The sequence below is a fragment of the Candidozyma duobushaemuli genome, assembly GCF_002926085.2.
Source record: "Candidozyma duobushaemuli strain B09383 chromosome Unknown A_B09383, whole genome shotgun sequence".
Taxonomy (NCBI): domain Eukaryota; kingdom Fungi; phylum Ascomycota; class Pichiomycetes; order Serinales; family Metschnikowiaceae; genus Candidozyma; species Candidozyma duobushaemuli.
This window is the reverse complement of record NW_020289901.1, coordinates 1,973,782-1,999,644: the sequence shown is the minus strand read 5'-3', so window position 1 is coordinate 1,999,644 and position 25,863 is coordinate 1,973,782. Positions and strand designations below refer to the sequence as shown.

The 25,863-nt window shown below is 46.3% G+C and overlaps 13 protein-coding genes across 13 annotated transcripts; 6 read left to right on the top strand and 7 right to left on the bottom strand. All coding sequences in view use genetic code 12, as the record gives it.

Annotated features, from left to right (window-relative positions):
• Positions 1 to 402: 402 nt before the first annotated feature.
• Positions 403 to 2,040, top strand: SCW11 (putative glucan endo-1,3-beta-D-glucosidase; the record flags this gene model as incomplete). The annotated part of the gene is made up of 1 exon (XM_025479483.1): positions 403 to 2,040. The coding sequence occupies one exon, from the start codon at positions 403 to 405 to the stop codon at positions 2,038 to 2,040; it is 1,638 nt and encodes a 545-aa protein (XP_025338956.1).
• A 128-nt stretch (positions 2,041 to 2,168) lies between these two features.
• Positions 2,169 to 3,158, bottom strand: CXQ87_000925 (uncharacterized protein; the record flags this gene model as incomplete). The annotated part of the gene is made up of 1 exon (XM_025479482.1): positions 2,169 to 3,158. One exon carries the CDS (start codon positions 3,156 to 3,158, stop codon positions 2,169 to 2,171), a length of 990 nt encoding a protein of 329 aa, XP_025338955.1.
• Positions 3,159 to 3,388: 230 nt separating this feature from the next.
• NDH51 (Ndh51p) lies at positions 3,389 to 4,849 on the bottom strand (the record flags this gene model as incomplete). The annotated part of the gene is made up of 1 exon (XM_025479481.1): positions 3,389 to 4,849. The coding sequence occupies one exon, from the start codon at positions 4,847 to 4,849 to the stop codon at positions 3,389 to 3,391; it is 1,461 nt and encodes a 486-aa protein (XP_025338954.1).
• An 844-nt stretch (positions 4,850 to 5,693) lies between these two features.
• Positions 5,694 to 7,013, top strand: KTR2 (mannosyltransferase; the record flags this gene model as incomplete). Its single annotated transcript, XM_025479480.1, has 1 exon — positions 5,694 to 7,013. One exon carries the CDS (start codon positions 5,694 to 5,696, stop codon positions 7,011 to 7,013), a length of 1,320 nt encoding a protein of 439 aa, XP_025338953.1.
• A 91-nt stretch (positions 7,014 to 7,104) lies between these two features.
• Positions 7,105 to 8,310, top strand: CXQ87_000922 (uncharacterized protein; the record flags this gene model as incomplete). The annotated part of the gene is made up of 1 exon (XM_025479479.1): positions 7,105 to 8,310. One exon carries the CDS (start codon positions 7,105 to 7,107, stop codon positions 8,308 to 8,310), a length of 1,206 nt encoding a protein of 401 aa, XP_025338952.1.
• Positions 8,311 to 8,563: 253 nt separating this feature from the next.
• Positions 8,564 to 9,616, top strand: ERG20 (bifunctional (2E,6E)-farnesyl diphosphate synthase/dimethylallyltranstransferase; the record flags this gene model as incomplete). Its single annotated transcript, XM_025479478.1, has 1 exon — positions 8,564 to 9,616. The coding sequence occupies one exon, from the start codon at positions 8,564 to 8,566 to the stop codon at positions 9,614 to 9,616; it is 1,053 nt and encodes a 350-aa protein (XP_025338951.1).
• Positions 9,617 to 12,152: 2,536 nt separating this feature from the next.
• On the bottom strand, positions 12,153 to 12,707 carry RPL17B (60S ribosomal protein uL22; the record flags this gene model as incomplete). The annotated part of the gene is made up of 1 exon (XM_025479477.1): positions 12,153 to 12,707. The coding sequence occupies one exon, from the start codon at positions 12,705 to 12,707 to the stop codon at positions 12,153 to 12,155; it is 555 nt and encodes a 184-aa protein (XP_025338950.1).
• Positions 12,708 to 14,125: 1,418 nt separating this feature from the next.
• On the top strand, positions 14,126 to 16,345 carry CXQ87_000919 (uncharacterized protein; the record flags this gene model as incomplete). Its single annotated transcript, XM_025479476.1, has 1 exon — positions 14,126 to 16,345. The coding sequence occupies one exon, from the start codon at positions 14,126 to 14,128 to the stop codon at positions 16,343 to 16,345; it is 2,220 nt and encodes a 739-aa protein (XP_025338949.1).
• A 239-nt stretch (positions 16,346 to 16,584) lies between these two features.
• Positions 16,585 to 17,667, top strand: CXQ87_000918 (uncharacterized protein; the record flags this gene model as incomplete). Its single annotated transcript, XM_025479475.1, has 1 exon — positions 16,585 to 17,667. One exon carries the CDS (start codon positions 16,585 to 16,587, stop codon positions 17,665 to 17,667), a length of 1,083 nt encoding a protein of 360 aa, XP_025338948.1.
• A 154-nt stretch (positions 17,668 to 17,821) lies between these two features.
• On the bottom strand, positions 17,822 to 20,716 carry SNU114 (U5 snRNP GTPase; the record flags this gene model as incomplete). Its single annotated transcript, XM_025479474.1, has 1 exon — positions 17,822 to 20,716. One exon carries the CDS (start codon positions 20,714 to 20,716, stop codon positions 17,822 to 17,824), a length of 2,895 nt encoding a protein of 964 aa, XP_025338947.1.
• A 163-nt stretch (positions 20,717 to 20,879) lies between these two features.
• On the bottom strand, positions 20,880 to 21,452 carry RPB4 (DNA-directed RNA polymerase II subunit; the record flags this gene model as incomplete). The annotated part of the gene is made up of 1 exon (XM_025479473.1): positions 20,880 to 21,452. One exon carries the CDS (start codon positions 21,450 to 21,452, stop codon positions 20,880 to 20,882), a length of 573 nt encoding a protein of 190 aa, XP_025338946.1.
• A 212-nt stretch (positions 21,453 to 21,664) lies between these two features.
• YAK1 (serine/threonine protein kinase) lies at positions 21,665 to 23,779 on the bottom strand (the record flags this gene model as incomplete). The annotated part of the gene is made up of 1 exon (XM_025479472.1): positions 21,665 to 23,779. One exon carries the CDS (start codon positions 23,777 to 23,779, stop codon positions 21,665 to 21,667), a length of 2,115 nt encoding a protein of 704 aa, XP_025338945.1.
• Positions 23,780 to 24,974: 1,195 nt separating this feature from the next.
• TIM17 (protein transporter) lies at positions 24,975 to 25,430 on the bottom strand (the record flags this gene model as incomplete). Its single annotated transcript, XM_025479471.1, has 1 exon — positions 24,975 to 25,430. The coding sequence occupies one exon, from the start codon at positions 25,428 to 25,430 to the stop codon at positions 24,975 to 24,977; it is 456 nt and encodes a 151-aa protein (XP_025338944.1).
• Positions 25,431 to 25,863: the final 433 nt, after the last annotated feature.

Here is a 25,863-nt window from a genome sequence, read left to right as displayed (position 1 = left end):
GATTTGGGTGAGATCCAAGATCTGGTCGTGGGCTCATTTCGAAAGAAGCTGAAGGGTTTCCGGATTAGGACGCCAGCACGTTTGACAGGGAAAAACTAAGATCTGAGAAAAGGCTAATGCTGGTGCAGTACTGCACATAGACGCAAGTCGCTGGGTAAGCGGGCCAAATTAGGAAGGTGGTGCTGCAGCTTTTTCGCAGCCAAAAAAATGGCACACAGATTTATATTGATGCCATTGAGGAAGAATCAAATGATGCTGGCTCTCATGGCTGCTCCAAGCTTGAAGCCATGGGCCCAGCATGATCCGGATGACATATAAAGTCTTCGGTGCATCCCCCCTCCCATCAAAACTCACATATTTTTTCCTAACCAAAGATCTCCAACCCCATACATTCGTTTCGAAATGATCTTCATTCTTTCGTTCTTATTCTTCATCCAAAGTATAACGGGTGTGCCAGTCCCTGCCGTCATCACTCGTTGGCACACTGCCGAGGCTGTCACCTCCACCCTGCTCTACACCACTGGCACCACCACTGTGTGGTTGCCCCCTGTTGAGGTGCTTATCTCTGGTGATTGCACCACTACGTTTACTATCACTTCGGGCCAATGGGCAACTACTCCAGTCACCACCACATCTTACGCTGCTGGCCAGCAAGACGGTGATGATCAGCCAGAGCCCACCCACACTGACAATGCTCAGCCTAACAGTCCAGCTGAGACCACTACTGCTACCACCGCCGAGACCACTGCCGAGACCACTGACAACGCCCCAGAGAACACCCCAGACAACACTCCAGAGAACACTCCAGAGAACACTCCAGAGAACACTCCAGAGAACACTCCAGAGAACACTCAACAGACCCCAGAGAACACTCAACAGACCTCAGAGAGCACTCAACAGACCCCAGAGAGCACTCAACAGATCTCAGAGAGCACTCAACAGACCCCAGAGAGCACTCAACAGATCTCAGAGAGCACTTCTGCTCAGAACACCGCTACTGAGAACTCGTCTCCAACTTCTACCGCTTCTACTTCGTCTGCTGCTTCTACTTCGTCTGCTGCTCAGACTACCTCAACCAGTAACAACGATGACAACTCCCAGACTACTGCTGCTCCTTCGTCTACCTCAATTGAGGTGAGTACGTCTGCTTCCACCACTGAGTCATCACTGGCTTCTGCCTCAGGCGGTGCCAACGTTTTGTCTGTTGCTTCCCAAAGCGGATACAAGTTCTCTCTGTCGCTCAACAAGCTCAAGAGACCAGGTGCCATTGTCTACTCGCCATACACCAACGATGGCTCTTGCAAGTCTTACGCCGAGGTTCTGATTGATTTGATCTTCCTCAAGCTGATGGGCTTCTCCAAGATTAGAACTTACGGTGTTGATTGCAACATTCTCAGCGCCGTCCTTCCACTCGCTTCCAAGTTGGGCTTCACTGTTAACCAGGGCTTCTGGATTTCTAACCAAGGTGTTGACTCCATTGACGACTCTGTCACCAACTTGATCGACTACGCCAAGAAGAACGGTTGGGATGTTTTTGACTACATCACCATTGGTAACGAGGCCATTATTGAGGGCTACGACACCGTCTCCAACTTGATTTCCAAGATCAAGAGTGTCAAGAAGAAGTTGCAAAATGCTGGCTACAAGGGTAAGGTTACTACTTCCGAGCCTCCAGTAATCTACAAAAAACACCCTGAGTTGTGTACTGACTCCGACATCGACTTCGTCGGTATCAACTCCCACTCCTACTTCAACACCAACTTGCATGCTGACGAAGCTGGCAAGTATATCGCTTCTCAGCAGAAGGAAATCGCCAAGATCTGCTCTAAGAAGACGGTCATCACAGAGACAGGCTACCCATCCAAGGGTATCAAGCACGGTAACAACGTTCCTTCACTTTCAAACCAATATGCTGCTCTCAAGTCTATTGTGGATGCCACTGACGGCGACTGCACTATCTTGAGTGCTTTCAACGACTACTGGAAGAACCCTGGTCCATATGGTATTGAACAGGCTTTCGGAGTCATTGGATTCTTTTAACTTTCTACATTCGTTTATCTTCCGCTTCTACAGCGACCTTCTGCATCAAAATAACTTAGCATTTATACAATAATATGAAGAAATAAAATATTCAATGAACCCAGCCAACCTTTTATAGCCTCCTTTTCCTAAAACTCAATGATTTTCTCGGGGAAGTATTCGTCAATGAGAGCTTCATAATACTTCTGTAGCTCATCCACATCATACTGCTCATCCGTTTTCGAATACAAATCGTACTTGTTAAATGCCTTCACCGCCTCGAGCATCTCTCTGTCATGGTCATCCATCAAGTAGCTGTAAGCCATTTCCTGGTGCCAAGGGTAGAATGAGTGGTATCGAATCATGGCAAGAGCCTCTGGCGGTAGCGTGGAGTTTGCTTTAGCAATGTGGTACATGTATTCGTCGTGACCCCACGAGAGCATGACGGAATCTAGACCACAGTTCCTGGAGTAAATTCCGTATTTGGTGTTGTAAAGCGGATTAAAGAAGTCCGGGTTCTTGGAGAAGCTGTCCGGAAAAATGATCTTTTTCAGGAACTTACACCCAACGGGAAATGTATCCCCAACAACGTCCCACTGTCCCTTGGAGTCGAAGAAGTAAAGAAGCTTACCCAAGTCATGTATAAGACCAACTAACTGCATCCATCGTGGCTTACCATCCCTTCTTATGGCTTCAGCAGTCTGTAGAGCATGGTCGATTTGTGTAAGCTCAGTGTCCGGGTCGCTTTCATCGAGAAGCTTATTGAGTCTTTCTAATCCTTCCCAAACTGACATCTTCGCCCTCACTTTAGTCTTGAAGTTGATTCTCGCTTGAATGTTGTATGCTACTGTCTGCTTTTCATGTTGTTCTTCGTAGAAATCTTTCACACGAGAGCAGGCTAAATCGTATTGCCTGAAAGACTTTGTGTCAATATTCTTGTAAAACTCAGACTGCTCGAGCCAGGACTGGTCATCTTCCTCAGTGGGTTCCTTGACCTGATGATTCTTCTTGAGCTCCTTCTTGATTTTATTCACCCTGAGAACATCATCATCGAGATCTTCTAGTATTTTTCCACTTCTAGCCTTAGTCCTTGGAAACACATCATCCTTGTTTCCAACGTCTGGCTTTTTCACGGACATCAGAGGCATCAGCGTCTGAGAAGAGGTCTAGTCGTTGCGCTCATAGGTGATGTGCGCACATGAAGGACTAAGGGACTTAAGGACTACAACAAGATTTGACGTAAAAGTGGTGATTAGATATACACAGAAGAACGTTCTAATGAATGCAAGTCGAGGTTTTGCCAAACCCCAGAGGAACCCCATTGGTACCAGTGTGTGGTGTGCTGAATAGTGCGAGCGGAATGACAAGCTTAGTGGTGGGCAGGAATAGGGTTGTCGACAACCTTACCATCAAGAATCTTACCAGATGGTACCCAGCCACCAAGTTCAACATTGCGCTGCTTTTGGTAGTCGGCAATTCTCTCCTCCATGACGGGTCTGAAACTCTTGATCAAACCCTGGACAGGCCATGCAGCAGCATCACCCAAGGCACAAATGGTGTGGCCCTCGATCTCCTTGGTGAGCTCAAAGATTTCATCAATCTCCTTAACGGTGGCTTGGCCAGAAACAAATCTGTCCATCATCTTCTGCAACCACGTAGTACCCTCTCTACATGGGGTACACTGGCCACAAGACTCGTGCTTGTAGAATGCTGCGAATCTCTGAATAGCTCTGATAATGTCGGTCTGCTTGTTCATGACAATGACAGCAGCGGTACCCAAACCGGAACCGACATCTCTCAAGGCATCGTAGTCCATCAAGATGTTGTCACAAGTCTCCTTGGGCATAATTGGAACGGAAGATCCACCAGGGACAACACCCAACAAATTCTCCCAGCCACCCTTGACACCACCGCAGTGCTTCTCCAACAACTCCTTCAATGGAATGGACATCTCCTCCTCGACGGTACATGGCTCATTCACATGACCAGAGATACAGAATAACTTAGTGCCGGAGTTTCTCTCACGACCGAAAGAAGCAAACCAGTCGCCACCTCTTCTCAAAATGGAAGGGGCAACTGCGACAGTCTCGACGTTGGTGACGGTGGATGGTCTGCCGAACAAACCAATACCGGCAGGGAATGGAGGCTTCAATCTTGGTTTACCAGCCTTACCCTCGATAGACTCAATCAAGGCGGTCTCCTCACCACAGATGTAAGCACCCATACCTCTGTGAATGTAGATGTCGAAGTCGTAACCGGAGCCACAAGCATTCTTACCAATCAAGCCGTTCTTGTAGGCCTCGTTGATAGCCTGCTGCAAGATGACAGTCTCGTTGTAGAACTCACCTCTAATATAGATGTAAGCGGCAGTAGCGTTCATGCCTCTACCAGCCAAAAGACAACCCTCAACCAACTTGTGGGGGTCCTTTCTGATAATTTCACGGTCCTTACAGGTACCTGGCTCACCCTCATCAGCGTTCACGACCAAGTATCTGGGGCCAACGTTCTTTTCCCATCCTGGAGGGTTCATGAATGACCATTTGAGGCCAGAGGGAAAACCAGCACCACCTCTTCCTCTAAGACCAGACTTTTTGATCTCGTCTAAAATCCACTTGTCTCCCTTCAAGATAATCTCTTTGGTTTTGTACCAGTCACCCATTTTCATGGAGGACTTCAAGTCGTGACCATAGTTGCCGTAGACATTTTGGAAAATACGGTCCTGGTCCTTCAAGCCACCATGGACTCTGTTAGGGTTGGCCAGAGGGTCGGCAGCGGTAGCCAACAATCTGACATTAAGTTTCTTTGCACTTCTGTTGAAGTTACGAAGCATTTTAAAGGTGTGGAGCCGAGTAGTTAGCTTGGTGCAAGTACACTATTTTTTTTGTCTTTTTTACCCACTCACTGGTACTAGCGTGCGGGACTGTGTAATTGGATTTCTTGCGCTGCCATTGGCCAGTTGACGGACGGCTTTCTCGAGCAATACAAAATGAAATGTGGAAAACTCTTTTTGCATCAACTGAAATTATCGAGGGTTTAAGCCTGTAATATTTGTTTATTTTCGGCTAATTCTAGATAACTGCTTATTATAATTGGCAAACAAGAAACCGGTCACGTGATAACAATCGATGACGTTACGTATTGGATGTATAGTGGCAAGCACTGGGGCCAGAAAGCACACAAAATCATCTCTCGAGGAAAATGACTACATCTTCAAATTCCTGAGGTGTATGGTATTTTAAATTATTTTGACGTCGTTTTGTTTGGGTTATCTTCGGTGTCCGGACTTGACTCTGGCATCTTGGCTGCGAAAAACCATAATTTCCCAGGCAGCGTCCGTTCCGCCGTGGACAATCAAACTTATCGGCAAGAAGAATGTGAGACTTTTTTGAATTTTGGATTATGTGAAACTACACTTATGAATATAGTTTCGATTACACGACAGGTCCGAATGCTTTCGTGTTGTTTCAAAGCATTGTAGTCAACGATGAATCTTTAACTGGTGATAGCAATTATTGAGCCCCTAGAAAGATATAGAAACGAAAATAGCAACTGATTTTCCTATAATGAAAATTTGAGGCTGATCAAGGTGAAGAATTCATTCTTCATGATTTCCAAGATGTACTGGTGCGAATTCAAGCCATCATACTCGAACCTTTTAGGCCTTCAACACTGTGATGGTTTACCTTACCTTTATCTCGGTGGCCGTTCTAGCACTCGCTCTACTTATACCGAGAGAGTCCTATAAATTCCATGAATTTCACGACAATGCGCTCAATAGCATACTCTATCCAGTGAACGAGCCTCCAATATGGGAGAAGATAAAGACGTGGAGTCCGGCAAAAAACTCCAAAGATGGCATACTTAAAAGTTTAAACCAATATAATCCTGCTAATATTGGCCAGCAGAAGCTAAGCTCCAATTCCTTCTTTGAAGAGGTTCACTTTGGTAAAGATAGGCAGCAGATAGGCAGAGAAAATGCCACCATCGTGATGCTCGTCAGGAACCTGGAGCTTAAAGGAGCTCTAGATCTGATGAGATCTCTCGAGGACCGCTTCAATAAGGATTATAAGTACCCTTGGGTCTTCCTCAATGATGTGCCTTTTGATCAGGAGTTCATCGACAAGACCACCATGATGGCCAGCGGAAAGACATACTATGAGCTAATTCCACTGGAAGACTGGAATATGCCTGCTCATATAGATAATGAGAAATTTGAGCACAATCTCCGAAACTCCTGGGACGTTATATATGGGCCGTCCCGCTCTTATAGGAATATGTGTCACTTCAATTCAGGCTACTTCTACAGACAGAAACGGCTACTCAATTACGAATGGTATTTCAGAGTCGAACCGGATGTGGAGTACATGTGTGACTTTCAATACGATCCCTTCACTGTCATGCGTGAAAACAAAAAGGTTTACGGTTTTGTGCTAGCTCTCCCGGACTATGAGAATACTATACCGACACTATGGCCGACAGTGGAGGAGTTCATCGAAAAGTATCCGCAACATCTCCACCCTAACAATGCATACGATTTCTTGACTACAAATGAAACAGATGTTTTCTTTGGAGTTGATAATCCACACAAGCACCTCTACAACTTGTGTCATTTTTGGTCTAACTTTGAGATCGCTAGTCTCGAGTTTTTCCGAGGTGAGGCTTACGGTGCGTACTTTGATCATTTAGATAAGAGCGGAGGATTTTACTACGAAAGGTGGGGTGATGCTCCAGTTCACACAATTGGTGTGTCTTTGCTTCTTGATAGAGACGAGATTTATCATTTTGAGGATATTGGATATTACCATGCCCCATACATGGGCTGTCCCACATCGGAAGATGTTCTCATGGCTAGAAGATGCATTTGCCGAGACAAAGCTTTCGATGGCGAGCCATTGAAGGGAATGGAAGTAAGACCTCCTAGTTGCATTCCTAGATGGTGGAGATACGGTAGTGGAAAGACTTTTTTGAATGAGGCGGAATACACCTTCCGCTGAGGGTTAGTGCATTTATGTACTGCGCACTACCATACTATCAATGCTCATCGCATTCCAAATTTATTCAAGTTGAATCTGGTACTCGCAGGCTATGGGAAAAGGAAAATTGAAGGCTGCTTTGAAGCACCAAAAAGAGCAAGAGGCTGCTTCTAAGCCTAAGGTCAAGGAACAAAAGCCAAAGAAGGAGGTTGCTGCTCCAGTCGAGGAATCAGAGAGCGATGAAGAGGTTGAAGAGAACATCGCGGATCTTCCCAACGAAGGTGCCCCCTTGTCCCACAAGGAGAAGAGAATGTTGAAAAAATTGATGAAGAAAAGAGCTGCTGAGACCAAGGCCAAGAAGGCTGATAGTGAAGCTGAAGAGGAGGAAGACGAGGAACAAGAATTGGATCTTGAGAAGCTAGCTGCATCCGAAAGCGAGAGTGAACTTGAAAGTGAGGACGATGATGAAGATGATGACGAGGAAGAGGAAGAAGGTGCCGAGGAAGAGGAGGAAGATGCCGAGGAAGAGGAAGACCCAGAGGCCGAGGACGTTCCTTTGTCTGATGCGGAGCTTGATTCCGACACTGATGTTGTTCCTCATTCCAAGCTTACAATCAACAATATTGCTGCATTGAAAGAGTCTCTTGTGAGAATCAAGTTGCCATGGGAGAAGCATTCTTTTATTGAGCATCAATCTGTTGTCAGTGCAGAGAACACTGACGCTGGCATCAAGGACATATACGACGACACAGAAAGGGAGCTTGCATTCTACAAGCAGGGTTTGGATGCCGTGAAGCAAGGCAGGGCCACGCTTTTGAAATTGAAGGTTCCATTCTCCCGTCCTCTTGACTACTTTGCAGAGATGGTGAAGTCTGATGAGCACATGGACAAGTTGAAAAACAAATTGTTGAAGGAGGCTGCTGACAAGAAGGCATCTGAGGACGCCAAGAAGCAGAGAAAGTTGAAGAAATTTGGTAAGCAGGTGCAGCATGAGACTTTGCAACAGAGGGCCAAACAAAAGAGAGAGACTCTTGACAAGATCAAGTCTTTGAAGAAGAAGAGAAGCGCACACGAGCTTGAAGACGACAACGAATTTCAGATTGCATTGGAAGAGGCCGCTGCCGACGACAGACCCACCAAGAGAAACAAGCCTAATGGTAAACGTTTGGCGAAGGACTCTAAGTACGGTTTCGGCGGTAAGAAGAGAGGTCTCAGGAAGAATGACGCCGATTCGTCTGCTGACATATACAACCTTGGTAAGAAAGGCAAGGGCAAGGGCTCGAGGCCCGGTAAAAGCAAGCGTAACAGAGGGCACTAGGCTGCGAAATAGGAATTGATAGAAGACGTCACGAAATGTACACCCGTAATATTTTGGTTGTAGAGATTGACTTGTCTGATTTGAAAATGTGAATGGGCTCAATAATTCATTGAAATTCACGTCTTTTTAATTTCACCAGGTATGAGGCCCTTTATTCGTGGCTGGACCACTTGGCGGGTCTGAAACGCGAGTTATACGAGAGCGAAAATTGAGGTTCGTGGACCCTACTTAATAGAGATAACTATACACCGAGATGGACAAGGAGGCTGCTAAACAGAAATTCATCGGCGAATTCGACGCCCTTGTGACCGAGCTCAAGGAGATCTTGGTCAACTATAACATGCCCCAGGAGGCCATTGAGTGGTTCACCAACTCATTGTACTACAACACTCCAGGCGGTAAGTTGAACAGAGGTCTTTCTGTAATTGACACTTACTGTATTTTGAAGAATGTCAAGGTTGAGGACTTGTCGGCTCAAGAATACAAGAAGGTGGCTATTTTGGGATGGGCCATCGAATTGTTGCAGGCTTACTTCTTGGTCGCTGACGACATGATGGACCAGTCCAAGACCAGAAGAGGTCAGCCGTGCTGGTACTTGAAGCCTGGTGTGGGTAACATCGCCATCAATGACTCCTTCATGTTGGAGGGTGCCATTTACATGTTGTTGAAGAAGCACTTCCGCGAGGACCCTTACTACGTTGACCTTTTGGACTTGTTCCACGAGGTTACTTTCCAGACCGAGTTGGGTCAGTTGTTGGACTTGGTGACCGCTGACGAGGAGCACGTGGACTTGAGCAAGTTCTCTTTGGAGAAACACTCTTTCATCGTTATCTTCAAGACTGCTTACTACTCGTTCTACTTGCCTGTGGCCTTGGCTTTGTTCGTGTGCGGAGTCACCTCCGAGAAGGACTTGCAGCAGGCCAGAGACATCTTGATTCCATTGGGCGAGTACTTCCAGATCCAAGATGACTTTTTGGACTGCTTCGGTACCCCAGAACAGATCGGCAAGATCGGTACCGATATCAAGGACAACAAGTGCTCGTGGGTGGTAAACCAGGCTTTGTTGAAGGCTAACGCTGAGCAGCGTAAGCTTTTGGACGAGAACTATGGTAAGAAGGACGACGAGAGCGAAGCCAGAGTCAAGAAGTTGTTCAACGAGCTCGAGATTCCAAAGATCTACCAGGAGTACGAAGAGGATGTTGTGGGTCGTTTGAGAACCCAGATTGACAACCTTGATGAAAGCAGAGGTTTGAAGAAGGAGGTCTTGACCTCTTTCTTGAGTAAGGTGTACAAGAGATCCAAGTAAATAGACCCAGCAATTAGCTGAATATCTAAACACAGCGCGTTTCTAGCTTTTCGATTTCTACACATTGCTCTTCTAATCCGTGTATTGATGCGAGGTTATGAAATAGGTGGTGGCATTAGACGTTGACTCTCTCCAACTCCTCTCTACCAGCCTTGGTGTACAAGTACTCGTTGTACTCAGTGGCCTTCGAGTTGATAGTGTAGACGATGGCGCCTGGGATGAGGACAAAGAGGACCTGGTTCTTGAATCTTCTGAAGACATTGAAGATGGAGTTGTGCAAAGCACCCTTCAAAGGTCTGGTGGCGTAAGGAGAAACAGTGTACATGTTGATGTACTTCTGCTTGGGGGAGCCGATGCTTCCCCACCAGCCCATGTAAGTCTTAGCGTGAGGTCCTGCCATTATTGATGATACTAGGTGGTTTGAGAAACGCTGTGACTTGAAAAGTGAGAAAAGGGTCTGGTGTAATTGGCTGCGCAGCGTGCTGGACTTTACGCGGGACACGAAAGTTACGCGGGCAACCTGATCCACCTTAGCAAACGAAAGGAATGTGAAGGATAGTTTTTGCTGAAAGGCGGATGGGTCGATCAATTTGGTATGCAAGCTTTGTTCATGTTGTTCATTGCTCGGGGCGCACGGGTGTGGGTAACATTGGCAAAAGTGATCCAACGAGAAAGAAGGCCGAGTTTACCGTACCTCAAATTAAGGGATGAATTTATATAGAAACTAAAGGGGCGTCAATTTCAAAAACTTTATCCTACCAGGCTATTTTAAAACATCTGGCGGGTATGTGCAACTATCACATGTGAGACAATCCGTCAGATCTCTGCGCTAACTAACAACACCTTCCAAATTCGAATGCCCTTACGACCAATGTAGGAAACACCATCAGCAAACACTCGAAAACAATCCAAACAAAAACACGTAGTTACCCGTTACCACCTGGCAACGCAACAAGCATACCGGGCCACATTCGTCTAGACCGTCTTTGCCGTTTACAAGATGAGCTCAAACTACACCAGAACACAAACGGCAGGAATCCTTCCCGAAGGAAAAAAACCCACCCGTCCTGGTCATGTCATGGCTGAGTGCATCTTCACTATAGGCTGCGAAAGTCGTTGAGGCCAAAAATGGAAGCCACCCCGAGGCCTATACACGGTAGCGCCAAGGCCCTCGATGGCAGTGTCAGACAACGACTGCCTGCGCAGGCCAAAATAATTATTCCCGGAGCCCGACTAACTCCTGACTCGAGCTCTTACCGAGGGCGCTTTGTGCCATTGTTCTTGAGTTGCACGGAGCTTGCTTTGTGCGTTCCAACGGTCTAGACGGCAGCGGAAAAGCCACTTTTTGCACGGTGGGCCGGATTCACATATGCTTTCAAGTGCATGAATTTCCGAATTTTTCCCAGCGCCGTTGCAACGAAAAAACCAGGGTGGCTGCGAAAGGAGGGGCGGAACAACCATGTCTGGCGGCAGCCGCACCTTGCCGTACAACGGTCCAGCAATTATCGTCGATTTGCATAAAACATCACATGCCAATAACAGGCGACAGAGCCCTCTGGGCAGAAGTTTTGTATGAAATTGGCTATAATTTTCTTTTTCACATGTTGTTCAGACTTTTCGAGCTCGTCAAAGTCCACATCGTTTAAAAAAAGTCAGGGCTGGACCGCTATTTTTTCCTCACTGCCACTTTGTGTCTTCGCAGCCGTCCTGTCTCTTTTTTCGCTGGGAGTGCTCGGCTGCAATTGCGCACGAAGTCTGGACTCTCGCTGCATCCCAGCCTTTAGCTCCGGTATTAATCCGGCCCGTATAAGAACCATGGGGTGGCCGCTTGAGTCCCCCACATACCCCATTCGTTCGCTATATGTTTTTCGTTGATACCGCCAAAAAGTCTTTGGAACTCGGCCTCAGTTGGGCCCGCCTAGCTTCGCAGCAGGTGTTTAACGTTGCACTTGTATTGGTGCTACTATTCGAGGGTGTAATTGAATCTTCAGAGCAGGCGGCGTCGGACCTTCAGCTCTGGATGAAGGTGATCCGCTCCAACAGCATAAATTGAAAAACACACCACCGCCTAATACCAATAACAGAAATATTTATCCTTATTTATAGACTAATATACCCTATAGAGTGCTTGGAGTGCCATGCTCCAGATCAGATTTCGGCGCGAGACCATCGGGGATCGCAAACGGTTTCATTTGAAGATTTTTTTTTTTTTTTTTTTTTTTTTTTTTTTTTTTTTTGATCTCTACGTCGAGAGCAATATCTTGAAGATGATTTCGACCTGTTAGTGTGAAAGCTACAACCGTCGTTGATACGGACGACTGATGCAAATTGCCCCAGTACGAACTGTCAGGCCCAGTACGAACTGTCATATTCGAGCCGCTGCATCGTTAGCCAGTTGAAAGCAGTCACAGACCTCTATAAGCACGAAGCAACTTACGCCTCAAACAGCTTCACATTCAATTCGACAATCTACATTCGCATATCGCTGGATACTACATGATTCCTCCTCGTGATATTTATTAGATGTACAGGGGGCTTAAGCACCGATACGCTTCAAGTGGGCCAATCTACCTCTCTGTCTGGAGTTCAATCTTGGCTGGACCTTGTCGGTGGCCTTAGCGATCTGCTCCTCCTCCTCAGAGACAATGAGTTCGATGTGAGATGGGTGGGACAAGTAGGCGTTGGATCTACCGTGAGCTCTGTAGGTTCTTCTTCTGTTCTTAGGAGCCTGGTTCACCTGGATGTGGGTGATCTTCAACTTGGCAACGTCCAAACCCTTGGCCTCAGCGTTAGACTGAGCGTTCTGCAACAAGTCCTTGACGTAGTTGACGGACTTGGCGGGCCATCTGGCCTTCTGGACACCCCACTCCTTACCCTGGGCGGTTCTGCCGATAGAGTGGTTGAATCTTCTGAAAGGAATGGCTCTCTTGTGGTCCAAGACATCGTCCAAGTATTTCTGAGCCTTCTCCAAGTTCCATCCGTTGATGGCCTGGACGGTCTCTCTGGTGTTCTTGAAAGAGACTCTCAAGTAAGCACCACGAGCAGAGGCCGACTTGGCTGGGTTGACTGGTGAAGCAGCGTAACGAACCATGGTAACTGTGTCGATGGAGTTGTGGTGGGAAAGAGTTTTTGAAATTTTTTTCCTCTACCAGTGTGCGACTGCGTGGGAGTGCACTCAACTCCACTTTCGCACCTTGGAGCACCTAGGTCTGAGCCCTAGCCCTGCGCACGTGACGCACCATAAAACGGTCCTCCCATAGAAATCCACCCTAGAGAGAACAGTGAAGGAATTCTTAAAAAAGCTATGACTAGAAAAGTTACTCGAAATCTCTAGGATGTCTAACGAACTTTTCCAAATATGTATTCCTACAGCGGGGCCGGTGGGGCATCGTCGCAGCTGTAGGTTCACGAAGAACAGGTACCAGCTTGAAACACCATCGGTCAGTTTAATTCGTAAAAGTAAAGTATGGAATCTCCCAAAAAACGTTGCAATTTTGGGTAAAGAGCAGGTTTGAAGATCTCCGAACCCAGCACTAAGCAGGAACACAGCAACAATGGCAAGGTAACCCCTTCTATCTTTAGTGCTGCCGTTTTCCGTTCTTGCGCCAGACCTGCTTGGTTTTCTGCCCGTTCCACCAACCTGCCTGTTTCTCAATTATTACGTAGTCTAATTACTGCCGTGCGTTTTCCACAGGCTACCGCATCATCTCATGGTATGGCAGCTTCAAGGAGCTTTCATCGAACCAAGCAACAAAACACATATTTCCCAAAAAATTCCAACAAGAATAGCAACACCAAGGGCATTGCGGGCTTGAGCCACAGGGCGGTTTAGTATTGTTGCGTGCTGCACGAGCCTCGAGAAGATAAGAGAGGATCCGTGCAGAAAGGCCATGGATATGCAAATGCACCCAGCCCCAGGCCCCGCCACGACGGAATCTCAGGAAACTTTTCTGAATAACTCAGACAGCCGAAGCATTAAGAAAAAAAGGGAATTTATCAGGGAAATAAAAACGGCACATTTGCTTGCCTATTAAAATTTGGCTTCCCTGGCACTCGGCACGGTGGCTTGAGCACTGGGGCTCAACTGCGTTTGTGTTTTCTTGCCCACGCACCCGACTCGTAATTGTCGTTTCTTTGCCTATTTTACATATTCGCAGCCGGTCTACCCCATTCTCTTTCTCCTGCTTCAGGATCATGCAGCCGGGCCTTTTAAAAGTCCGGTTTCCCTGTTCTTTTCACTTCTTGTATCCTCTTTTCTTTCTTTCCTCTTACACCGGGCTGGCTCCCTCAGGCTAAAGTATGGGGTCCGCACGACCCCTGTTTCCCAGACTCAACTCCCACGAGCTACACCTCTAGAGCGCAAACATCCAGAGAACAATCAAATTGGTTGCACTCGCCTGAACCAATACACGCTTTTATTAACGTATCACTGCTGGCACACCACGCCGACCGAAAGGCGCCGCCGTATTTAATTGTTTGTCCACACGTTCCTTGACCTTAATCACCACCATGTCAGACTCAGAAAAAACACCGCTACCTTCAGAAAAGCCCAACGAAGAATTGCAAGGTGACAACGGCAACATTGGCTCCCTCGACAACGACAACTTGGACCCTTCTTTGGACCCGATGTTGGACCCGGCCTTGGGTGACAATTTGGACGACGGCTTGCACAACATGACCTCCGAGCCCAACGAGTTTTTCGATATGGACATGGACAAGGACGACGAGAAGCTACAACAAGATGAGCCTGTCAACGAGGAGACAAACGCTGACGATGATAAAAAGGAGGAGAATGACGCGGATACAAACACAAACCTAGACATGGACGTGGATTTAAACGTGGAAGCCAAGGACCAGGAGTCTGGCGAAACCGATAAAGAAGCCGAGAAGGCTGCGCCTGAATCGGCTGCTTCTCCAGCAGTCGAGAAGACCGAAAGCGAAGCCGAAAAGCCTGTCACGACAGAAGGCGATAAGGAGAGTCGAAAAAATGCCCCTCGCATAGAAGACGACGAGCCAGAAATCAAGCAAGAGCCCGTTGCGACAGTGGAGAAGCATGAGAGTGACTCAGAGCTCGAGGAAGACGTGTTTGAGAAGTTGGGCGACTCTCGCCACTTGGACACCGACAACAAGTCTCGCATTCGCCAAACCCACGCCATAATAATCCCCTCCTACGCATCATGGTTTAACATGAAGAAGATTCACCAAATTGAGCGTGACTCGTTGCCCGAATTCTTCAACACGTCGCATCCCTCCAAGTCCCCTAAGATTTACGCCAACTACAGAAATTTCATGATCAACGTTTACAGGTTAAACCCCAATGAGTACTTGACATTGACCTCATGCCGCCGAAACTTGGTCGGCGATGTGGGTACCTTGATGCGGGTTCACCGCTTTCTCACCAAATGGGGTCTCATAAACTACCAAGTGAACCCTCAGCTCAAACCCGCTTACGCTTTAGAGAAATTGCCTAACGGATCCCTGGTTGGATTACCATACACTGGCGACTTTCATGTACAATACGACACCCCTAGAGGTTTGTTCCCATTCGATACTTACAAGGTGAACCCAGAGAACGTGAATGCTGGAAAGCTAAAAGCTCTTCTCGCGTCTGACCAAACACTCAATGGCTCATCGGATCACACTAATGATATCCTTACTGATGGCTTGGGACTTGATGATGAGCCAGCACTGAAAAAGCGTAAGATTGAGGACGCAGTTGATGACAAATGGACCACGGAAGAGCTTTCGCTGCTTGTTCTTGGAATAAAAGAGGACAGGAATGACTGGTATAAAATTGCGAAGAGAGTTGGCAACGACAAAACACCTCAAGAATGTATCCTTAAATTTCTCGGTATGCCTTTGGAAGATCGGTTTAACGCACTCAACACCAAGGACGAAAGCATAATCAAATATGCCGCAAATTTCCCAGTCTCGTCTATTGATAATCCAATCATTGGCAATCTTGTCTTCATGACGAATCTCGTCGACGCGGATGTGGTGAAAGCTGCTACGAAACGTGCCTCAGACTTGTTGGATCAGAGATTCTTCGAAAGGGTCGAGAAGGCACAAGCTATCAAATCGGAGTCGGAGGACAAAAAGGAGAGTTCAGAGTCCAATGGCTCCGTTAATATTGACTCGGTTGACCCATCCCTCGGCGACGACTTGAAGCAAACCTTTGAAGCGTCTGAATCGAGTGACAATATCAAAGATGCTGCCACTGGTGTCTTGGGCGCCGTGGGTGGTCGCAGTCATTTATTTGCCAACTATGAGGAGAGAGAGATGCAGCGCTTGACATCAAGCATATTGAACAATGAGCTCACGAAACTCGACGTTAAAATGAACAAGGTGAATGAGCTTGAAAGGATCTTCCAAAGAGAAAGATCAAATTTATCACGTCTTCAAAGTGAAATATTTTGCGACAGGCTTGCGTTGACAAGATCAACGGTCAATATTTCCAAGAAGCTTAATGAGGCGCTCGAGCTCCTTAAGTCCTCGAAAGCAGCAGAAGGCTCTGTGTCAGAAGACAAGGCACAAAACATTGAGGACATTCTCAAGGATGCTCAATCATTGCTTTATAAGCCAACGATACTGGCCTTTGAGGAGAAAGACTCGAAGGCTGAGTCACAAAGTAAGTCTGAGGAAAGTGACGAAAAGGCACAGGCGGCTGAATCTACGGTCAAGCCTTTGTCTATAAAGACGCCTCAGTCCTTTAAGGTTTGGGTACCATAGCGGACATATGCGTAAGCATTACTATTTCCGAAAATGATGAGTTCAGAAGAGATGAGCACCTGGGTCCTTCTCAGAATGCCGCACTCCTCTTCTTAGTGTAATATTAGTTTCATACAAGACAAACTTCATTTCGCGCCCCACGTAAATCACAACTGCAATTACATACACATTACATCTTTTTCACTAGTAAGTATACTTGACACGTTGAGCTAACATTTCAGGTAGATAAGTACGCTATCATGAGCCTTCTTGAAGAATCCACAGGGCTTTTGAGTGATTTGGATGAGGGTGACGTGCTGAGTAATAGCACACCAAACATTAGCAGAATAGAAGCGAGTGGAAATGAATCTGCCAAGGAGATAATCGAATCTGGTGATATTAATGACATTATAGAGCAGGATGAAATAAAGAAAGCATCTGGAACTCCTGAGTTGAAGCGCTCTAATTTAGAGATCGGAAATGAGGCAGAAGAAGAAGAGAACGGTTCTCAAGAAAGAACGTTTGACGAAACTGGCGAGCTCGGAGAAGAAATTGAATACCCATCAAACACAGAAGGGGAACAACAGAAGGAAGTTTGGAATCACACCTCGCTTGAGGGTGAAATTTATGATGAGGATCAAGAAGAGCATCAAGACGACACCCATGACGACGCCCATGACGACAATGACGACAATGAAAGTGACAACGACAATGACGACGACAATGACGATTACGAGGATGTTGAACTAATCGGTTCAAGGCAGATATCAGTCGTTGAAATCGACAGTGAAGACGAGATTGAAAATCTTGAGGAAACCGAAGCTTTAACGAAAGAGGTTAACGGATCGCCCAGCACACACGATCGGGCCCGATCCCTTCAAAGTCCCATTATCGTCGAGACAGCCGAAGCCAAATATCTCTTGATTGCCGAATCTGAGGATGCGGCTGAGTATCCTGACCTTCAATGGCTCTTTGAGAGAGAGCAAATCGAATCTTGGCTGCTCTTCGACTTTCTCAACGCCCTACGCCAAAGTGATGTGTTTGAAGATTTGAAGCCTCTTAACGAAGACGATCTTTTGAATGTATCGTTTGACAATCTATTGACGGTTACGCTAGGGGATCATCGTACCTCTGATCTCGATCTTATTGAGGTACTACTAGCTACTCAAAATTACGTCACGAAAAGAAGCGAAGATGACACTCCACTAACACTAACTCTCAGTCTTGACGAGAGCCCAGTGGCGATCTTTGATAGACTTTCTCGAGAGGTGGGCCGCAAACGCTCCATATCTATGGAAGAGGAGAGAAATGTGAAGCAATTGCGGCATTCGATGGACTCATAAGTTGCAGCGTTTGACTTTTTTTTTTTTTTTTTTTTTTTTTCCTTTTTTTTTTTTAATATTATTCTAAGCATTTAATGCTATGCTATAAAGATTGAGACCTACACCAATATCGATTGGTATGAAGCTGGATCAGGTAAGAAATTATATAATAATCTCAATCAATGATGCCGCTTTCTCTTAAGCGAGAGTACAAACTTGGATCGATGTACTTTTGCAAGTTTGGCTCTCCGCTTAATCCCTTTCGTTTCCTCGTTTTCATGACAAAATCTCTTGCCATTGATTCTCTTGGGACTGGCTTGAGTGATGGTAATGGTACCGTCTTGTCAAGCGGGTCGCCAGGAACTGTCTTCCATCTATCAAACTCAACTAAACACATTGCTTGACCTTGCGTTTGAAGTCTCATGTCAGTATCTAGCCCGACGGCATCTAGAACTGGAACAAACCCTTCTAGTTCATATAGTTGGGTTGCGGGGATTGCTGTTTCAGACACAACCCAGCCTCTTCTTTTGTCCAAGATAACTTGAGTAGCTTGCAAACTGCGGGTGGTGCAAATGATGTTCACACGGTAAACAGGCTCGAGGAGGCGAGGAGCTGCCGTAAGCAAACCGGTGTGAATTGCATTTCTTGTCATTGTTATTGTTTGTGCTCCGTGACTTCGAACACCCGAACTGGCGAGAACCGCATCAAGGATCTTGAATTTGGTGTTTCTTATGGGCTCGTCACATAGTGGACCCTCCTCAATACCAAATTGGAAACCTTTGCCAATTGACTCCTGGTTGTTTTTTAGAAGCTCCTTATCAGTCTCCCCATCAAAGGTATCATCAAGAAGAACCGAAGGCATTTGCTTATCTTCTGGTCCAAAAGCCCATAAGGATCTTGCAGCCAATGCATCCCAGCCGTAGTCATTTCTGAGCGTCTTACCTAGGCTTCGTTGTGACTCTAATGGATCAATAAGGCCCTTTTGCACCGCCGAGCTAAAATTTTTATCATTCATTGGCTCGGCTGTGATGGAAATATGAGTCTTTTTGGAGGACCCATAGGTCGCGAGTTTAGTGGCAGAACGTTCACAGCACGTCTCACTAAACTTTACCATTGGATCACTAATTTTGATGGAAAGATAGTCCCCGGAATAGTGTCTGAGATCGTGGAAGAAGCAGTCCAAATAGAGCTCACCAGGAGCGAGAACCACATGCTCACCACTATCTTCAAGTTTCACAACGGCTGCACCATATATTTCACTTAATTTTCTAAGACCTTCGACAAACCTTGGCAAATCTGTAGGTTTCTCGGGCTCCACTGCAACTTTGAAAACAGACCTCTCTTGTGAACTGTTTCTATGAAACGGTTGCAATAAGTTAGATTCAATACCATCACCAAAAAGGGAGGCGCTTTTTGACACATCATACTCATCGATGGACACATATGTCAACATACCCGCATTGACGTCATTAGTTCTCACCTTGTATCGACCAGCCGGGATCAGGAGATTCTTAGCAATGAGTGATTTAGCATCGTTCTCCAGGGAGCCACCACTGACCACCTTGAGCTTATCTCCTGTCTTTAAAGTGCCTTTTATAATTTTCACAAGAGCACTTTGAGACTTGTAGTCCGCAGAGGAGGAGATTTTGATGACCTCTGCAACTACCAGGTTGTCGGGTATATTCGAAAGATTTGGAAAACGCGGATGAGACAGCAAGGGCCGTGGCAAATTTCTTGCGATCAGACTAACTAGCCCCTTGGATGAGCCGAAGGTTTCGGAGAGTACCAATCGCAAAATTTCTTGTGGATCTTTTTCAAAGTAAGACTTTGGAAGATTTAGTCCAAAATTCTCCCACAAAAGCTTGGGAAGAGCCTTGCTTTTACTATCGGTGGTAATCGAATATGTGATGAGCTTGTAGATAGGCTCTAAAATGAAGTGTTCGAAAGTGCGTTTCCCGGCCCTCTTATCCTTGGTGAACTTTCGAGTTTTCTCAATGTAATATATGTCACCCCAAAGGAGAGCGTAAAACTTCTCCAAGTTGGGGATACCAAAAGAATTTAGCTCGTTAGCATACCTGTCACTGAAAGATTTGAGGGTAAATGAGAGACGAAAGTTGTTCGACGAGAATATGACATTGTCCTCCAAAGGACTGATGAGTTTTTTCTGGGAATAGGTCAGAGCAAACTCATTATGGTGGATGCAAGCGTTGATGTCATCTAAGACATACCGAATCTTCAAGTAGAAGTCTGATAGTTGCAAACGCTGCTCTATGATAAGACGGTCGATTTTATTGAAGACGACCATTAGGGGTAAGTTTCGTTTAACAAGGGACGTGATATAACGCTTATCGCGCTTTGTAAGCCCTTCGACGATGTCAATCACCAAAAGAGCTCCCTCTGCAGCATCAAGCATAGTTTGCACTTCTTCATCAAAGTCAGGATGGCCTGGGCAATCTAGGAAGTTGACAACATACGATTTGTCGTCTAAATCTGACAATAAAAGAGTCATCGGGTGTGCAAAGATTGACATTCCACGTTTGCGTTCAAGCACATGAGTGTCCAAGTACCGCAATGGTTTGAATTCTTGGAGGTTTCTCTTGGAATTGGTCACCTCTGGATGAGTTTCTTGCACAAGCGCATCTATAAAGCTTGTTTTGCCGGAGTGCAAATTGCCCACCACGGCAACGTTTCTTATTCTTTCTGGGAGGTCATTGGCAAGTTTTAGCATATACTCTCGTGAGTATGTTGTAGTCGGTAGGTCCTCTTCGGCCTCAGCCTTAAATTCAACATGTAGTTTATTTTGCAGGACTGGCTGAATGACAGGCAGCTCTTCAGGCACTTGATTTGGATCTATAACGACCGTCTCGGCTCCTGCAAAACGCAGGTCGAATTCTTTCTGAACTAACGCCTGCTCTGCGGGCTCCTCACTTTCCTCAATGACATCCTCTTCTATTTCTTCATATTCAGCAGGATCATCGAGCTCTGAGGCAGATGAGCCAGAATCAGAGTCATTGGCATCTCCTATGAAATTGCCAAACTCATCGTACAAGTCATCGTCATCTGAGTCCATAGTGGGTTGTAGTTGATATTCCTACATCGAGTGCGATGAACTAGTCGCATACATATCGAGAGCCAAACGATGTACTTCTACAATTAGTCAATGTCGTTACTACTATTGTTACAAAAACAGATTCCGTTGATGCTTATTTTAAACCTTTGCTTGATCACAGGCATTACGATAATGTCTGGTATTTTCTCAATTCAGTCAAGAGCGTCTTGAGCTGAACATCCGATACTTTGTTAGCCAAGCTGGGAATCAAAGACTTGGCCTCCTCGGCATCCTCACACTCCAAATTACCCAACTGTGCCAACTCAAATGGGTGTAGTGGCTCGGTGGCTTGACTGTTGAAATCGTTCAAAAGCTTTTCCACAGTTTCGGTGGAGAAAGAGTTCTTGAATCTGCTGAACGTTGAAAGGTAGTTCAAAGTTTTGTGAGTCACCTCATTTGAATTTGGTCCTGCTAATTCTATGTTGGCTATTTCGTCTTCTCTTTCATTCTCTTCATCATCTTCTTCGAACTGTCTAGCTTCCTGTTTGCTTTTTCTCTCCTTCAATGCAGCTCTTATCAAAAGTCTGGCTTCAGATAAATTTAGTGCTATGAGCTGTTCCTGCTCTCCGGAGTTAGTTATTTGTGTGAGTTGGAATTCTGGCCCTAGTTTTAACAAGGATGCATTTTCTTCATCGTCAATATTTTGGCTCCTTGGCTTTCTCCTGCGGACTCCGAGAGCACTAGTACTGACGTTCATGACTGAAGATTGGGCTAGGTACTTGTTTAGTAGGTTCAACCAACGCTTTTTTGACAGTCGTTGGTTATATGTTTCGTGAGACTTTTCACGTCTATATCAGTTTTTTTGCACGCGCACGACGACACTCTATTATCTACATTTTGCAACCAAAATGATAATGCATCAATGATTATGATCGTAAAAATCAGAAAATGTTTCAAAACCGCTAGTGGCTATATCATAGTCGCCGGATTGGGCGAGTCAAGCGGAGTCTTGTGTGCGGCAGGCGTGGATTCGCTCACAAACGGATGCTTTAATGCCTCTTGCGGAGTCAACCGCTCAAGCGGATTGAAATTTAGGACTTTTGCTAAAAAGTCAACTAGCAAATGTCTATCATGCATCTCCCTATCTATCATCATTTGGGTCATCTTGCGCGAAGGCATCTTGTAATTGAGAATGATGTCTTTCAACAAACGGTCGTTAAAGTATTCCTTGTTTGGTTGCTCCGCTCTGCGTACTTCGTCTTTGCCCTTTGTTTGCCTTAAAAACTCAAGATAATCTTCGTGTGATTTGAGACGGTAGCTAGGCTTTCCGCTCGCGTCCGACGAAGGACACTTTTCGAAATAGTTCATGGCATTGCGACCCACCTCTATCATGTGTCTAGGAGGGTTACCAAGCATGTCTGTAATCTTGAAAATTTGATTGTACTCGGATGCTCCTGGGAACATGGGTAGTCCGAGGAATAGCTCACCGACAATGCAGCCGAGTGACCACATATCTATCGATTCAGTGTAAGGTAGACCCAATATGACTTCTGGAGATCTATAGAACCTCAGCTGAATGTATGAATAAATCGTCTGTCTGGTAAAACATGCACTTCCAAAATCGATCACTTTTATGTCTGGTTTGTCGGGTTGGCATAATAAAATGTTCTCTGGCTTGAGGTCGCAATGTATAATTTGTAGGTTCTTCAATTGTGCACAAGCCTCAAGCAATTGCTTGGTAAATGACTTCACCAACTTCATGTTGAGTCCATTGAACTGATTTTGCTTGATGAGCTCATATAAGTTGGAAGCCAAAATCTCAAACACCAAACAGAGGTGCTCCTTATGCATGAAGGTGTCAAGAAGCGAGATAAACGTACTGCTCGAGCTGTTCTGATTAAGAAACTCTAGTAGCTTAACCTCTGAGAGTGACTGGTTGAGATAAGCCGGTTTCGACTTTATGACCTTGACAGCGACTACCGACTGATTGTTAAGATTCTGGCACTTCACTACTTGACCGAAGGTGCCAGACCCAAGGATGTCAAGAACCACGTATTTTCTTCCCTCTTCAGTACCCAACATGTCGTTCACATATAAGATGTAGTCAGAATCGACGTTATCGTAGCCATTGTTGAACTTTGGCTCCAGTGGCTTCGTAAGCACCCTTTTTGGGTTCGATGTCTTGGAATAGCGGAACTTCTGAGGCTGACACATGGAATAAGATTCCGTCAAGTATACTGAAAGCGCATTCACTGGAGAAATGTGAATTGAGTTGATCGAGCGTCTTCTGTATTTCGGCTGATGATGAACCTTGGGCTTGAGATCGCTCTTTGAGCGGACCTTCATTATCTTGGGAGTCGTTTTTACAGCAGCAGGAGGCTGTGCACCCATAAATGAAGCTGACGGTGGAGCGTTGGCACCATTGAAGTACCGGGAATGAAGAGGTGTCCGCTGATAAGAATTGGCACCTGCAGCCACCGACGAGCGACGAGCCGAATTATATGGCATCGATGGAGCAAACGGAAGTGATCCTTGGCCCGTATTGGGCGGATAAAGGTGTGCGTTGGCAGCGGAAGCGTTTTGCTGAAGGTTCATGGCATTTCCGTACGGATTGTACAACGGCCCGTCTACCGCCGCCGACATTCGCCTATCTGGCATATGATGAAGCAGCACTTCCTGGTTTGTATAGTAATGGTTGAAAGGATTGTCCGCCCTCAGGGGAGGGTAGAAAATTGGCTGCTGAGAGTTCTGTTGCAGCGCAGCATTCTCATATGTTGTTTGGAGCTGATTTGCAAATGACGGCTGCTTCTTCTGTTGGAGCAACGAGAGCTGAGGCAGCTGCTGGGGCAGGTGGTTCATGGAGGTGCCCATTGGAGGTCCGCTCAACTGTGGGGCCATTTGCTGATTAGGCGAGTACCAAGGGTTCCTGAAGCCGGGCGGCTGTTCCGAGTCAGGACCCAATGACGAGCTTGCATTAGGAGTCAGACCCAACGACGCGTTCATGTTCTGGGGTCTGAAGGTATCGCCACCGGACGGCCACGGATCCTGGGACGCTTGCCTGTGGTTCGGGAAATTGAAGGACATAGGAGGGCCTCTTCAACACTGGGTAAGCTTGTTACAATTTTGAGGTGGGGTGAATGGGGTTTTTGAGGTGCCGGAGGTCTCTGCCTTGTTGAGGAGACCAGAGGTTGGAATGCTGGACTGGAGGAGGCAGTATGGAGCGTAGTGCATAGGCGTGAGGTTGATAGCCTGGTCTGGTGTTTCCCGAGTGGGCGAATCGTGCAGGAAGGGGACAATGGCCCCAATCCACTCCTGTAATCTGCTCTTCAGGCGGAAGGACAATTTCAGAAGGCACGAGCTTTTTTAAAAATTTATCTTGCATTTTTCATAGCATCCAAACTCCGAATTTCTCCGTTGTCTCATCCGCGTGCCTCAGATGAAGCCGCTTCCCGGATGTGGAGAGGTACATCCAGATCCAGAAAAGCGCCAGTGCATACTATAAAGATCCCAATGGATCAGGAGGGGTGCGGGCTACTGTGAGGGGGGTAGGAGATTGAGAATAATTATTCTTGCGGATGCGTGATTTGGGCGTTTTTTTTTTGAAAAAAACTTATCTTGTAGGCTTACTCAGGGGCCGATAGCCGACGCCGCATACGGAGCTCCTTGTTAGGTGATTTCATATGAGATAGAGATCGAATTTTGAGAGATTGGCGCCGATAACACACTTTCCAAATAGAGCCAGCAATTTCATCTGGGTGACTTTCAGCAGGTATAAATACGGCGGAAGTTGCCGATATTTATTATGTGTCATGGGTGATGCCCGCAGTATGTGCTTTGCCAATCCTTCCGTTAAAGTTGCCCACTGATGTGGTCATAAAACGGCCTCAAAAGCTTATTTTTTGATATAAGCCTCCTCTTTTTCGATGGGTGTCAGGGTGCCTAAAATGACTAGGTCTCAAGACAGAGGGTGCTTATGAACCCTAGATGTGCTCTCACTAAGGCCCACCATGACTAATCACTAGACCTCTGCAACTTGGTGATTAAAGCTTTCACATCGTCATCACTTTGATAGGCTGCATTCACCCCTTTGGCGCTCCTCTTTGGCAGTTCCATTTCTTTGACCTTTGGCGGTCACGATCCATCATGATCAGACATCATCACTAGCCAAATGAACCAACCAACACTCAACACACCCCTCCCTACAATCTTCTCTTTATACTTTTATTGTATGTACAAGATTCCAGCTTGCCTGGCCCGGTCATTAACTTGTCATTATCCCTCAAGCAGCCATGGGCTCCTCGCCATAGTTGGGCGCTATGTTGGGCTGCGCCATGGCCCTTTGCAACATCATACCAGCACCCTCGATAATACCCAAGAAACAGGCACAGGTGATGGCAGAGTTTCTCGTGGCCTTCCAGCCTCCTCTGATAGCCAAAGCACCACCGGTGAAGAAACCAGCAATGATGGCGTTCCATGCATCTTCCTTCTTTCTGGCACCTTTGACGGCACAGTCGAATGTGGAGAAAAGGCCTCCCCATACACCGAAGTTACCTCCGACAACGGGTGCTCTGGTCCTACTGGCGGCAAAGGCTCCGTATGCTCTTTCTCCATATGGAGAGTTACGGAAACCCTTGATACCGTGCCAGATCAAACCACCAAAGGCACCCATAGCAAAGGCACCTCCAAAATCACTAACGATCACGATCGGGCAAGGATCTCTCGTATGGTCAGACATGATCTTCTATGGTCTTCTTGTTCGGTTATATATTTTTCAGACGTTTTTTTCGGTCTCAGCTTTTTGCTTGTTCATGCAGGGGGCCTCTGACTCGGCCATCTTCGATGGCCATAAAACCAAAAGATAGCACCCGATAGAATTTAATTTTTGATTTTTTGTAAAACTTTCCTCGCTTCTGAATATGGCGATGTTCGTAAACAAGCTTGGCTGTCTTCCGCAGCAGGTGGAGTTGCTCGCACAATGCAAAGGCTGCTTTCCAACATAATATTGACCCACCTAGTATTAAACGATAATATGTAATCTGACTTTTGTTTCCAAGGAAAGCATGTCTTCAAGTTGAAAGACTCATAAAATCGGATATCTGCTTTTTTCTCGCTTTCTGGGACTCAGAATTCACGGGTCGTTGATATCAAGGTACCAACAACGAAGAAAG